The sequence below is a fragment of the Alligator sinensis genome, unplaced genomic scaffold, assembly GCF_000455745.1.
Source record: "Alligator sinensis unplaced genomic scaffold, ASM45574v1 scaffold268_1, whole genome shotgun sequence".
In the NCBI taxonomy this organism is placed as follows: domain Eukaryota; kingdom Metazoa; phylum Chordata; order Crocodylia; family Alligatoridae; genus Alligator; species Alligator sinensis.
The window spans coordinates 3716380-3731979 of NW_005841853.1; the positions used below are offsets into that span (position 1 = coordinate 3716380).

The 15600-nt window shown below is 46.0% G+C and overlaps 1 protein-coding gene across 3 annotated transcripts in view; it reads left to right on the top strand.

Moving 5' to 3' along the window:
* The window catches only part of PRKCQ (protein kinase C theta), a 69820-nt gene that overhangs the window by 15555 nt on the left and 38665 nt on the right, over positions 1–15600 (top strand). For all 3 annotated transcript variants that reach the window (XM_006016324.3, XM_025213203.1, XM_025213211.1), the window contains 7 exons: positions 1211–1242; positions 1338–1423; positions 2847–2976; positions 3667–3776; positions 4558–4681; positions 8632–8792; positions 11195–11368. In XM_006016324.3, the coding sequence (XP_006016386.1) occupies positions 1211–1242; positions 1338–1423; positions 2847–2976; positions 3667–3776; positions 4558–4681; positions 8632–8792; positions 11195–11368 (817 nt within the window). The remainder of the gene's footprint in view (positions 1–1210; positions 1243–1337; positions 1424–2846; positions 2977–3666; positions 3777–4557; positions 4682–8631; positions 8793–11194; positions 11369–15600) is intronic.

Consider the following 15600-nt stretch of genomic DNA (forward strand, 5'->3'; position numbering starts at 1 on the left):
TGCCCTCCGGTGTACAAAGCACTCGGTTGTTGCTAATACGTGAGAGTGGGTTCAAGGAAAGTATTTGCCAGTCAGACCTCAGTGCAAATCTGGATGTCTGTGTGCAAGCAAATTTGCCCAAGCACTTCTGTTAGACAGAAGCTGGTGCCTCCACTGAGATCCGCTTCTGCCAATAATAATACTCATTGCACTGCCAGAATCAATACAGAAACATTATTGTGGTTCTGAGCTTGTTCACAATTAAAAAGCCTGGCCCTGTATATTTGATCCAGTGGGACCTTTCAATGAGAGTTTGCCTAATCAGGCATGCAAACAGGCCAGTGTAAGCCAATCGCAGTCTTTCCATTGGTTTGAGTTGGGATCCGATGAGCGTCATGGGACTGGACATGGAAAAAAAAGACCCATAGGGCATGGACCGCTGGGGCTATTTGAATGAGTAAGGCAGTGATCCTTAACGATGGTGCCTTAACACTGTGGGATGCCACCAGATCCTTTCAAGGGTGCCACGAGGTGTGAGGAGATAAGCAGATGTGAGGCAATAAGTACAGGCTCAAGTTGCTCCTTGCTGGGCTGCTTCCTCACTCCCACTGCCTGGACCCTCTGCAAGGAGGCAAGCACTATAATAAAGAAATACATTTTCTTTAATGTGCCAGTAAATTCACAAAACTTTGGGGGATGCCTTGAATCTAACAAAAGGTTAGGGACCACTGGAGTAAAGACGTGTGTGCAGAGGTGTAAGGGGGCAGTTTGCACCTTGAGCGGTGACGGTGCCTTGCTATTTTTCACTCTCTTTAGCTACACTGCTGTGTGAGCACAAGGTTGCAGGAACAACCCAATTATTTGTTACATGTAGGAGTTGCTGTTTCATTGTTGGGGAAACGACGACACACAGTTGTGCTTCTAACTGCATTTGCACAGAAATGCACTTATTTTTTACTTATTCATTGGTGACTCAATACACATGCATTTCTAATAAACCTATTAATTGCTGCAAAATTAAAAGGTGTTGGAAGTGCTGGACAGGCTGTAAGGGCTACACACAGTAGTTAGCTACTAGGTAAATTAAATTAGAACAACTTAGCTACACCTTCCCAGAGTTAATGAAGATCCAAGTTGTTTCACCCCATTTTCAGTTCATAAGTGCTGCTGACCTCAGCTGTGTAGGCAGGCTCTGAAAATTCAAAACTCACTCACTTTGTTTCTCTTTCAGGGGTCTTAACAAGCAAGGCTATCAATGCAGGCGTAAGCAGCTTTATTATCTTACTAGCATTATTATTCATTCAGCCAGGTTTTTAAATGGTGTTTTTACTGAGACGATGACTTGTTTGTTCTTTCAGAGTGCAACGCTGCCATCCATAAGAAGTGCATTGATAAAGTCATAGCAAAGTGCACAGGGTCAGCAATCAATAGCAGAGAAACGATGGTACGTAGCACTTTTTCAAAAGAATGGGGGCCTCTTTCTGATCCCTGCGATATGGGTGTAAATCAGAAGTAGCTCCACAAAAGCCACTAGCATCACTGATGTCAAATGCATGCTAGCAAGGTCAGATTTGTGTCCCTGCTCTCACATTCCTAATCAATCACAGGCTCCTATTTGCCATGTGCTCTAATTTGATAGCTCAATCTGCAGTCTTTATGCCAAGATTAAATCTCTTTTTAATATGTGTGCTCGAGCTCAAATAGAGCTGGCTTGTACAAGGGAGTAGGTGCTCAGGAAACCGCTGTGCATTGTCTCTCCCACCATAATTCTCTCTCAGAACAATCCTTTTATGCACTGTGCATTGTCTGCAGGGAAACTTAATATGAATTGACTTTTAATATGGGGCAGTTAAACTGCATTAAACCCCCACATGGATACACACCGTGTTTGGAAGTGAAGTGAAATAGATGTAAGGCTGAAAGAGCGTGTCCACACAGGGGTTCAATGCAATCTAACTGCCTCCTGTTTGAGATTGCTACCTTTACTTAATTCAGATTAGCTTTCCTGTTGGTGCCTCAACAAACCCAGAGAGTGTACACACCGAGATTTATTGTGGAGTAGCCCGTGATCTGGAAATTCACCCGTTGCTTTGCAACATGCCAACTTCCCCATGGAGATAAGCCCTGCTGCAGCAATTGTTGGGCAAGGCTCTCTGGCCTGTGAAGTCAGATTAGATTTCTTTTTAATGGCCCCGCTTGGTTTTACTGTCTGTTGATTTGCCATTGCAAGAGTGCATATCTTGTCCCAGATTTGCAGTGCTGGAGGAGATCTATATTTTGACAAGTCCCTGTTTATTTCCTATTGATTTTGCGCTCCTGTAACTCCATGGCAGCACTGTGTTGTCTGGACCCCGTGGTGCAGAAGGAGATCTTCTGTCATCAGTATTACACTAGGTCCTCCAAGCAGCAGAAACTCTGCTGACAGAAGCCTTCTGCTTGCACAGCTGTGTCCACATCAGGGGTTTTACCTGCACTGGCTACACACCTCTGGCTGACACAGCGATGCCAGCAGGACTTGATCCAGCAAACAAAGCTGAAATCCCCCAGTTGCCTTTGCAAACTTTAACTTTACAGAGAATGTCCTCCTGTTTGTCAGCCTCAAGAACAAAGTTGCAGTGATAGCACTGGTGCCACTTTCTTTCCTACCCTGGTTTCCGTGTGCAACCTATTCTTCATTGCTAAGGATTGTTTTCCCAGTCACGATAAGAAAGCTATCAAAAAATGATCACCGTGCACACAAAGGCTACACCCACGGGTAGCAGCATCAATCCTAAAACAAAGAGGATAACATGAACAATGAGCAGTAGGTTTTAATGCAGCCCTGGCACAGCGGGGAAGGGATTTTCAGAGCAGTCTCTCTCTTGCAGTTCCACAAGGAGCGATTCAAGATAGATATGCCTCACCGGTTTAAAGTCTACAACTACAAGAGCCCAACGTTTTGCGAGCACTGTGGCACGCTGCTCTGGGGCCTGGCACGACAGGGCTTGAAGTGTGACGGTGAGTCCCGTTACTGATGAATATTTAGAGAGCACCGAGTGTAGGTGCATCGGGTCTTTGCAGGGCCACTCCTGAAGAGCTGCAGTCTAGATGCCGACTACAGGGGAGTTCGGTGATGGGGGTCACTCTAAAGGCAGAACTGGAGAATACCCCCCTCCTACTGCAGGAGAAGTTTGGGGTCACACAAGGATGCATAGCCCATGGAGTTGATCCACAGGTGTGACAAGGCTGCACCTTTTCCCCTGATGCATCTCCCCAGATCCCAGGGTCATTGCTGAATTCCTCCTTTGCAGCCTTTGTTGATTATGCACAGACCCAGGGCACAATTTTGCCTTTATGCTGTCACAACCAAGGGGGTCGCTCCCCATGAGTAGGAAGCAATTTTTTAGCTACATAACTATGTCAGTTCTCTGAAAACTGATGGCTGCTAAATGAGACTCTGCTTATACGTGGGCATCGGAAGACTTTGGTGTTTGTTGCTAATCCAAGCTATGCCATCAACAACTGCGCCAAGCAGGGCCGACAGGCCTTGAGCTGTTTAGGGTTGGGTAGGGGCAAACAGGACAGTCAGTCGTGCCAGTAGAAGTGCACGTCACTGCCCTGCCTCATGTCAGACAAAGGCAATTTGTGATGCAAGCCCACCGTTCCCCCTGCCATTCCTCTCATCCTTTATTAACTGCTTCTTTTCAGCATGTGGCATGAACGTCCATCACAAGTGCCAGACAAAAGTGGCCAACCTTTGTGGAGTTAACCAGAAACTAATGGCTGAAGCCCTGGCAATGATAGAGAGCACCCAACAGGTACGCTTCATGCAGAGCTGAAACCAGAGGGTCTTATGGGTAGACCACCAGTGGGAGCTTAAGGGGAGCTTAGCTCTGCTCCTGATGTGCTGTGTGATCTCGGGCAGGTCACTTCACTTCTGTGTTCCATCTATTGTCTGGTTTAGCTTGGGGATCTTGCCGGGTACGGACCCTCTCATATTGTGTGTATGGGCAGTGCTTAAAATAATGGGACCATGATCTTGATCTTGGGTACTACTGCAGTATAAATAATAGTGCACTTACATGAAAGATCAAACTCTTGAGCCACGTTTAGCGAGACATTGCCACCTTGTTCATCATGGCGTGTAGATCCCTCGGTCAGTCTGAGCGTAAGTGATGATCAACCTCTTTCTCTCTCAACAATCATGCCTATAGGATTAAGACCTCAGAAGGCACCTGAGCTGATATACAAAAAACTAGACTTCGTGGTTCCAAAATGATACCTTTTATTAGACCAACTGGAAAATGGCAAGAAAACTGCAGGTTATTTCCTACCTATGGGGACTTTTTACCATCTTGTACCATCTACGCTTTTCCCAGAGCCTGACAAAGGGACTTTGATCCCGAAAGCTTGCAGAAAAGGACAGTTTTCTTGCCATTTTCCAGTTGGTCTAATAAAAGGTATCATTTTGGAACTACAAGTTCTAGTTTTTTGTATGTCTTTTTGTCTCAGACCAACACGTCTACCAAGTACACCCCTGAGACCTGAGCTGATAGACATTTTCATCCCACACTTCACTTGCTGTTGCTCTTGACCTAGGCTCGCTGCCTGCGGGACTCCGAACACATCTGGAGAGAAGGACCTATTGAAATCGGCCTTCCAGTTCCCATGAAAGAAGTAACAGCGCTTCAGTCTGTGCCAGCATCTTCCGCAGGGAAGAAAGGTACCTTTCCAAGGATGTGCATGGATGGGGCCAGTTTAGTTGCACACTTAGCCCGAGGGGGTGATAATGGGATCAAGCCAACCACAGTGTTGCAGGGTATGGATTCCCACTGTTACTCACAGCAGGTTGCTGCTTCCACACTTTGCATGGTAGTGTGCTGGTAGATACAGCTGCAAGGAAATGATTCATTTAGATCTAAGCCAGATCTGCAGCATGTAGCTAGGCAAGCCAGGGAGGCAAAAACAACTGGGATCAGGGACTGCTGTGAGAAGCCACTGGTATCAATGCAGGGATGTCAGCAAAGCTACTCTTTGTCCTATATTTTGGGGAGGGGGCATTATTATACTGGGATAGAGAGCACCTCCGTGTCCAGCAATCCCAGTGAATGATCCCAATTATGTAGTTTTCACAAAATATCTCACTCCAGGTCATGTGTTCATTCATCGATACAAGACAGCATCTTTCATTTCCGGAGTCCCATGCCTTTGTCAAAACCTGTCCCTCTCATACAGTCTGATATGCATGCCCCAAGACATTTCCAGCTACTTCACCCAGAGATAATCCAGCTGCTTAGGCCCAACCCATTGCTCTTCATAGGCATGGCCTCTCATTACTCCTGTTCTTTCCACCAGTGACATAAGTCACAAACCATCCTCTGTACTAAAGCTTCCCATTGAGCAAGAACCCCAACACACCTTTCCCCAGTTGCCAAAAATGTCCCTATCCCCCAGTGACACTTTACCAACCCTATTTATGGTGATCGGCTGGAGAAATGCTGCCCAGCATTTACTTTGAGCTCCCTGCCCACTCCCATCAATCCGTTCCTGATGTTATTGTTCTCTGTATGCTGCGGTTTACAGCTAATGAAATTGCAAGGTCTTCATTATTAGTGGCTTTACAACAATGTGTTTTTTTTTTAATGACAGCCACAAGCCTGTCTTTAAATCCTTAACTGATTATGCTGATTACAGAAGGTTACCCTCAACACGAGGCTTTAAGTGCTTTCATTCTCTTACCTATGTACACACATTACTGCTGGCAGTCTCCACTCTGATATCCACCTGGGTACTAGCTCGGAGAATTAGCTTAATACTTCTGCTTCCCTAGGAGCTAACCCTTGCTTTTTTCCTGTCCTCTCTTTAATTTTATTTGTATGCAGCTTTACGACAGTCCTTGCAGGTAATGACTGTTGACACTGTGAGCTTGGTTGCTGTGGGCACTTTAATAGTCTGTCCTAATCTTGCATAGAACAGCATTGGTACTCATACACATGAAATAACCATTGCAGGAGAGGAAGGGAAGAAGATGTTCAAAAGCATAGAAGCCAATAAGGTGCCTAATCTCCATAGAAAATAAATGGAAAATCTCCACTTGACTTGCCTAGAGGCTGATCTAAGCATCAAAGTGTGGTACTAAAAAGGAAAGTTTCAGCTCCCTCATTTCAAAACGGCCTTCCCTAAGAGCACAGGACCCCATATTACTTTCACCCTGAACAAAGATGATTTAAAATTCAATTATGGTTAACATAAAGAAGCTAGAGCACAGTGCCTGCCCCACTGTTACTGCAAAAAGGCTTCATAGGTACCATATGTCCTGTGAGCACCCAATTCAAGTATCACTGTAACTGGGTGATGATGAGGGAGTCCTAACTTGGGTGTATCTTTGGGCTATTAATGTGCTCCTTGAGGTTGAAGAGCTGGATCTGGAGAGAGCTTCTCTTCAGGGGCTTTGCTCCAGGGTTGTCTCATCGTCACTTGTATTAAGCCTCCGCATGTTTCAAAATGGTTGCAGGGTTGCTTCTGTGTTTCATCTATTGTCTGGTTTAGCTTCAGGACCTTGCAGGGTATTGACCATCTCATATTGTGTGTATGGACAGTGCTTAAAATAATGGGACCATGATCTTGATCCTCGTTGAATGAGCTTCAGATAAAGCGTCCCATGGTCATTTTGAAAGGCTTAATACATTTTGGAGGCTTAACACACGTTATGGTGAGCTGTTTTAATTAGAGCGGCTGTCTAGGAACCACTCTAATTAAAATGTATCCCCACCAACTCCTGAGCTCATGTATAAGCAGCTTATGTTTCAAAAGGCAGCAGCAGGAGGGTGAGGCAATAGGAAGGAGAAGGGACCAGCAGACCTGAGACCAAGCTGAAAGGTGTTGAGTGGCCTTCAGACAGGATGTGACTCCCCTCCCCAGATCGCCTATGTGAAAAACCCTTGCACATCTGTTTCCTAAGGGGTCTAGAGCACAACAGGAATTAGGGTCAAATATTGCATTGACTTTCATTTGGACTGTGCTCCTGAGTTGCCCAGGCACATGAGACAATCCCACTTCTGGCCCACAGTGCCTCTCCGAGTGCTGCAACACAAAGCATAGATCAGTGATTGTCAGCCAGGGCGCCATGACACTCTGGGGATCCTTGAGATCCTTTCAAGGGTGCCATGAAACTCCACTTAATATTAGCACTGTTAGGTGTGCAAGCTAATGGTTCACAAGATAACCCCAGAGATTTCAGATAGGAATCCATAGTGTCAAGAGCATTCAGACCTATTGCAGTTTAAGTTCTTTGTAATAGAAGAATTGATCTATTATTTTTCGGTACTCAAGAAACAAGTCAAAACTAAGAGTTGCCATTTTCAGAGGGATCTACGAAGGGAGGGTCCCTTGAGTCTAAAGACTAAGAACCACTGGCATAGATCAAACTGATGATGAGACAGGTTGTCGAACATGGGAGAGTATCACTTGGTTAATGGTCACCAATCAGTTGACCTCCAGCTAGTAAAAATGTAGTGGGCAGCCCAGTAACCCCAACCTCACCTGCAAGCTATAAAATGCATTATCAAGAAACAAGAGCAAAAATGAACCAAACTGCAGTACGGGCCAGGTCCAGCAGGAAGCCAAGAAAAGAAGAGCACAACTTTTCTTTCCCAACACTTGCTTTGCTCTAATCATCCTTGCCTTTGTCACTTCAGAGCTACACTGCCCTGTGCCAATGCCTGTACTAGTGCAAAATGCTGCAGGGCACTTGTAAAAGCTGAGTTTCACAAGCGAAGCACATTACAGGGATGCTTTGGACTTTGTGCAATGAATCCCATCCTGGTCAGCACCAGGGTTTCCTAGCTTGAGTTAGGAACCAGGCAGGCAAGCAGTCTTTGTGAATTGGGTGCGGAGGGGATGCTTAACAGACCCTGACAAGTAGATTACAGCGGTCCTGGTTTCTAATGAGTGAAATTCAAAAGGTGGATGCTAATCTATAAAGCCTTAGATGATTTGGGGCCTGGTGATCTGAGGTACCATCTTGTCCCCTAGTGGTCACTTATTTCATCCATCAAACATGCCTGATCAGTCCACTATGTTGAATTGTGTATCTGAGTTTGTGGGATAGGCTCAGTAAGGGCTGGATTCCCAGAAAGGTTTTTTATAAACCTAAGGAAATATAATATTAAGGCCTCTCCTGAGAATTTCACTCCAGGTGACAGCAAAGACATCCAACCTGATCTTAACTGCTGGGACCGGGGCATGAAGTGGGAACAATGTCATATCTGTTTCACGCCGTTGCTTCGGCTGTGGATTTGAGCAGGCTCAAGCGTAACATGTCACAGCATGGTAGGACAGCTTGCAATGAGGAATGGGGAGCAGAAACTGTGCCGAGTCTGAGGGCAAGGCCACACTCTTCTGCCTTGAAATAACAGGATTTGTATCTGTGTAAATTGGGAGTAATTCCACTGAAGCCTGTGAGGTTACACCAGCAGAAAACTACTGGAAGTAGAAAGCAATTAAGGTCCAGAGCCTGAGAATATTGATTTCCCTAGTGGATGTGGACACCATTTCCATTCACAATCATGGGAATTGGGTGACTTCCAAAATCTCAGTGAGAATGGATGCTTAGGATGGGGATGTTTCTCCTTGGGTCAGAGGTCTATGTTAGTGGTTTAACATGTGTTTCAGAGCCACAAGGGATCTCCTGGGAATCGCCTGTGGAGGAAACGACCAGACCCCGGTCTCTCATAGAGTCAGAACCTGAGAAAGAGCAGCCGTGTGTGCATCTGAAGCTAACGATCGATGATTTTGTCTTGCACAAAATGCTGGGGAAGGGCAGCTTCGGCAAGGTGAGCAATAGGGGGGCTCAACGAGGCTAGACACAGATCTCTGCATTTTGAAGCCTGAGACTGTGAACTTGCTTGTCAAAATTTCACTGCCAGCTTCAAAACACCTTACTCCGCATTTTCAAACTGAAGCAGAAGCTCTGACCGGAGAAAAAAAATACTTACTAGTAAACACATTTTCAGCTTCACTGAAGACAGCCACCTGTGACATCTCAGATAAACCCAATTCTCAGAGGGCTTGGTCAGAAACTGGGCCCATGTCTGCCTTGGAGAGTGCTAGGTTGCAAGGAGTCCTTTTACACCCCTGCATCTGCTCCTGCAAGGGAGGGAAGCAGCTGCTAACCTACCACTTCCCCTTCTGGGCAGGTGGGTGGCATGCAAACAGAAAGAGGAAAGACCTGGGCAGAGTGTTGCATCTGGCCATCCTCCTGACCGTCCAGCCATCACAGCTAAGCTAGCTCACAGGAGGAAGTGCCCTGCCCCAGCAACAGAGACTGATGCTGATGACTCCCTCCTACATCTAGGGCAGAGAAGACCCGGAGACTCTGGCTCTGAGTTGTCTCCCTGCTCTTGGGCCAGGGGAGCTCAGCACTTCCCCTTGTTCCTGGTGTAACGCTCCAGTCCAACCCTGAGCTCTTTGGAGCCAGATCTTCGACGGATGTTTAAATCAAACCAACCACTCGGAAATCAGTGAAAGTTGCCCTAATTTGCACCAGCTGGGGATCAGGGCCCTGGGTGTATTCTACCTTCAGTGCATTCACTAGCCCCCGCTTCACAGCTACTGTGGAGCAGCAGTCGCACGTTACAACCAGTGACTGATCGTTATTCATCCTTTCAGGCACGCCCTGTAATGATATTCACCTTGATGAACTCATTTGGAGCTAATGCAACCAGGAGAGGCAGTCCTGAAACAAACTCTTCATTGTGATTCAGCACCAATTAACAAGCATGAGCTCAGTATGTAATACTGTGCCCACTTCCCAAATGCATCCAGGATGGAAACTGCCCTCCCCCCAGTTTATGGCTTATTCTGATATGCTTGATGGACCAAAGCAATTGCTGTAGCCAGCTTCTAAGCTGTTAATGAAACATTTACTTTTTTTACTGTGCTTTCCATAGTAAAGATGGGATAAGTCATGCCTTTCTGCAGAAAATCTTGCTTGCAGGCTTCCTCTGGAGAGTCCTTTTCCAATTTGCCCATTGGTTGAATGGGCTTTGACTCCCCATGGACACAGGGAACTCGCTGGATCTCCCAAGCACTGCATGGGTATCAATGGCACTGGGACACTTGTGTCTCTCCACCAATTATACCCCAACCCAGTTGCAACCCCCCGGAGCAGGACAGTTCTGCTGGTGCACTGTCTCCTATCCCCTTTCTTAGCGGGTATTGAACAGCACGTAGACACGGAGGCAGTGAAAAGGTTATTAAAACTTCAGCCTGTATTAACTTAGCTGTGGGGCCTGGGAGAGGACAAGGCACAATCCATCGATATGAACCTAAATGTATAAATAGCCAAAGGGGAACATAAAACTCGCAGTGGAGTTGCAAATCCCTTGGCCTTGTTTAAAACTGCTGTCCTGTTAAGAGTATCTAGAGGACTCTTAGCTCAGTCTCTGCCATCCAGCTACCCTAAGGGAAAGCACGTCGTCCAGTAATTTGAGCATGGGCCTTGGAGTCGGTCTGCAGCCAACACTGGTACTGACTCACCATGTGGCCTCTAAGTGCTTCTCAATGCTATAGTTTCTCTGCCTGTATAAATAGGTACAATCAGGCTTTGGGACTCTTGTTTGTTAGCATTTCTCGTGTGCTTTGATACTCTCAGATAAAAGAGGCTGTAGAAGCGCAGTGCAGCCATCCCATCTATTCATGCTACATTATAAGATTGCATAGAGAGCCAGAGGCTCAGCCAGTATGAACCAGCCTAGCTCCACTGATGTTAACAGAGCTGCAAGAATTCATCTCAGCTGAGGATCTGACCCCAAGCTGTCACCTTTACATCTTGCCCAGGAAAACAAATAGCATAAAAGTGGTTTCTATTGCCAAAAATTTCAGCTTTCCAAAACGTTGTCTCTTCAATTCTGGCTCCTATTGGCATCATTGCTGAGCATCCATCAGCTTTGAAGCTCACCACATCCTTCCAAGTTTGGAAGCATAGTTCCCATTTTACAAATGGGAAATTGAAACACATGGGAGAGCAAGTGACTCTCCCATGGCCAGACAGGCTCAAGGTAGAATCAGGCCTGGATCCTCTTTTGGTAAATGAATCTCTGGGCTAGCTTTCCTCGCTCAGTTTTCTGGTCAGCTTTGGAGTTGAGCCGGGTATTTTCAACTTGCACCTTAAAGTGGTTCTGAAGATGGTTTGAGAAGACGCTCATCTTTTGACAAGGTCCCCTTTCCATTCCAGGTCTTCCTTGCCGAGTTAAAGAACACTGATCAGTTTTTTGCCGTGAAAGCTCTGAAAAAGGACGTGGTCTTGATGGACGATGATGTGGAGTGCACCATGGTGGAAAAGAGAGTCCTCTCCTTAGCTTGGGACCACCCGTTCCTAACCCACGTGTTTTGTACATTCCAAACCAAGGTAAGCCATGAGCCCAGTGTCCTCGCCGAACAGGTCTCGCTTTCATTGTTTCGTCCGGCAAGGGTCTCAGATGGTTTATTCTGAGTTCAGTTCTCAGAAAGCAAAATAGAGCTAGGGGAAGAAATCTTCAGTCTTTATGTTTCTCAAACTTCAGCTGCCTCCCTGGTCTTCATTCAGTGAGTATGGGGAGGGTGGAATACATCGCCTACTGAGCCTGTCTAGGGAACACACCTGGGCTTTTGTCTTCCTTCAATTAAGCATGGCCACTTAGAGCCACCAATACTTAGGTCTCCCCTGTGCTGCCCTGGAGGGTTGCACAGACACTACATTCATGTTTTTTGCTCCCAACATTAGAGTTGGGACATGTTGGACATAGATGCTCCTACAGGATGAAGTCAAGCTCCGTATGTAATAGGTTGATTTTTAGCCCTGTGAAAAAGGACAGCACAAGGCATATCCACCATTCAAGCCTTGAAATCAAAGCTCAGATGGAAGTTAATGACCATATTTACTTAAATATAAGATGACCGTGAATATAAATGACCCCTCCCAATAATTAGATTCTGTATATGGAAATTTTTTGTTATAATTGTTATTTTTGTTATAATTTTCCAGGTATAGAATCTAATTATTGGACAGTTGCCTTGAATGTATCCCCCTCCCACTGCTGTAGCAGGGAAAATAAATCTGGAGGGTCAGGTAGCCCCCCTTGTCCTCTGTCCCTCCCCACCAACTTCTTCTCCCTGCAGCCCCACTCCTCACTCTTTACTGTCAGACCCTGTTTCCCCTGAGTACGTGGAAGTGAGGGGTAAATTTGAAAACACTTAAAAATACCTGTAATAATTTGCATACCCATAGACTTAGTTTACCCAGGACTGATACATTTTACCTTTTTCAAAACTGCTGCAAGTTTCAGCACAGGTTCTCCATAAACACACTTTTAAGCAGCACTTTTGTACCTTTTACATATAGTACAAACTATGCATGATATTAGTCCAGATTCAAGAGGCTAATTATTTACGAGATAGTTCTTTGGGCTGGGCTCCAGCAGAGGCAACAGCATTTCAAGCCGCTGTGACCCCACAGCCCAGCACTGCTCAGTATGTGTATATACTCCAGATACCCCCCATAAAGGATCCACATGCTAATTAGCCCCCTACTCATGACTCCATGTTCTTGTCACAAATATTGGGATCCTCCAAATGCAGATGAGGCACACAGCAATCTAGTCTGGCTCCACCTCACAGAGGACAAGGCCACAGTATTTATATAAAATAGGCTGAGACTAGGGGCAGCAGAGGGATTCTGGGTGAATTGTTTGGGGCCCTGTTCAGTGGTGTTTGCCAGACATGTAAGGCTGGTGAAGGAACAAGAATCATTGGAAATGGGGAAGAAAGGCATAGTTCAGCCGTGGGAGTGAAGAGGAAGTTGAAATATATTCAATGTAGTGGCTCACCATGACTTGCATGCAAAACAGTTGGCATTGTCGGGAACTGAGTACAGTGGGTGATACCATACGTCTTACTCAGAGGAGTTGAGGTTACTGTTAGTATGTTTGCCCAATATAGACCATGTGTTCTGTAGTCATGTGCATCTGCATTTATTCAGCTTCATTGTTGGCTTCCATTACTGAGCGTGTTCTACTTTTAACAGCACTGTATTTAATGAGGTTTCCTTGTATGCAAATATAAGACAAGGGTCTTTTTCTCCCACGCTGATTGTGGAAATAATCCTCATCTTGTATTTAAGTATGGTAGTTCACAAACTTTGTGTTCTATCCTTCATTGGGCATATTTCATCTTAAACCATAAAAATAGCATGGAGAGTACCTTCTCAAAGTTTTTCTACTTTAAGGGCTAGCCTTTCAAGCACCAGGGCAGGCAAAGAAAATGGTGGAGGTAAAATCTAGAACAGGGGTCTTCAACCTTTTTTACCAAGTGTACCTCTTTTAGTGGCAGTGGCCAGATGTGGCGGAGGGAGGGGCTTTTGCACGTCGGGGGGAGGGGGGCTTGCACACCACCCTGCCTCCACTGCCACCCATCACCCCGCACTACCACTGCTGCACCCGCTCTCCTGCAGCCAGTTGCACGTGCAGCTCCGCAGGCTGGTGACGGGCCTCATACCTAGCCACTCACGCACCAGCCGGATGGTACCTGTGTGGCCCACAGAGGGGCACCGCTGCCCTTGCCTCTGCCCCAGCCCTGTTCCTGGGAAGTGGCAACGCAGGGTGGTGGGTCGCAGTGGCGGCCACCATGTGTGAGCCTCCCCACCCCATGTCTGTCCACAGAGGGGCACCGCTGCCCTCGCCCCTCCTGCCTTGCTCTGGCCCCTCCTGTCCATACATACCCCCTATCGTCTTTTCAAGTACCCCTGGGGTACCCCTAGCTGACATCCCCTGATCTAGGAGAATGTGAAATGTTGTGATATTGCTGTTTTGATAAAGCATCTCTTCCTGTCTTGTCCAAGTCAATTCTGCTACATTAAACAGTTTGGCTTCTCCATTCACACCGTCATTTGACACTATAAGAATCAACACGTCTTTCCAGTTCAAATTAGCTATCAGCTGTGGGGCATGTGCCCCATTACTAGTCCCTTCAGGTAGGCCTGGAAAGGCTGGATCCATCTCAGAAGCCTCTGCAATCATTCATATGCTATGATTTAGTAACACTGCATGCTGCTATAGTGCTTGACTAGGACCTACTTAGCAAAAGAGACTAATTCCGAGCTGGTGTTTTAGGAAACTAATATTACCCGTGCTGTATATTACAGATAGCTCTTCAAAGCATATGCTTATTGAAGGACAGGGGACAAAATTTATATTAAGGAAAAGTGTAAGAACCTCGGATGGTAGATCATGACATTCTGAGCCCTTGGCCTAAAGCCCATCAGCAAGGGGGTAAATCTGCAAAGCAGTGCTTGCAAAATAAAAGAATGGAGTTATTATCATTTGCAGCAGATGTTAGGCAGAAATTACTTGAATTTAGGGGAGGAAGATTGAGGCTAGATAACAGGTAACGTGCACTTCATAATACTAATAGCAACTGGAAGCAACATAATGTCCATAGGGGTATGGGACCTGACTTGCCCATGACAGGAGATATTCAAAGGTACATTGGTTGAGGCACCAATAGGAATATGCAGGAACATATGCGTTGCACAGCATATGTAGCCTGTCTTGAAGCAATGGTTGACACCAGAGGAAAGTACAAAAAATCCTGTAGTTGGTAATTCTGGGGTGCCTTGTCCACAAAGGAAGCTCCTCCTAGTCCTCCAGAAATAGAGGTTGGCTTATATGCCCTGAAGCAGGAGGGTTTCTATCACTGCATGGTGGATCGTGATCAAATGAGACAAACCCACTTTTCCAGCTCCCTTCCCTACTGTGTGCTGTTACAATATTGTCCTTTTGATATGTTAAGCATCTCCTTCTGCCTTGTGTAAATCAACTCTGCCACACTAAAACAGTGTGGCTTCTTCATTTTACACTGTACTTCGACATTATAAGAGTCAACACATGTCTTTCCAGTTCAGATGATCTGTCGACTGTGATTGATTTCTGGCATATGTTTTTCTCTGCTGACCTTTCTGAATCGAGTGGTGATCATTCAGCTCATGAAAGCCATTCAGAATGAGAGAGCTGTAACAAGCCACAGACGTTTTTTCACTGCGCGGTGCAGGCATGTTTTAATCATAATATCCTCCGAGTGAGCATTTCAGAGCAGATGCGCCAGCATGTAGCATCCAAGCCTGGGAGTTATTATTGGAAATGTTGTTTTTGAAGGCTTCACTGGAATGGCTTTTGATAGGTGGCTTCAAATGGAAAAGCACGTGTCAAAACCCTTTCCTAAACATTGATGCTTTGGTCACGCAAGGTTTCTGAACTACTTACCGTACCGAACACATCTGTAAAGAACAGAAGGAACAATAGAAAAATAGCAATCTCTATACTGAAACATTGCGTTAGTTCTGCGGCACGAGTGCCCCATGTCTACAGAGACATAAAAGTCCCCCTATTCACCTAGCTGCAGTATTATGGGAGAAGTTTCTTCCTGCTCCTGGCCAGTGGTCATCACCAGGGATCCTAGAAATCCCTTGGCCGTGGAAAAATGCAGAATTTGCATTTTTACAGAGAATCATTTGAATCACCAGGGGAAAAAATAAAAACTTTCTGAAAAATAAAATGTGGCTCCCCAGTGAGAGCCAGGAGTTGTGGCGGGGGGGGGGGGGGGGCCGCC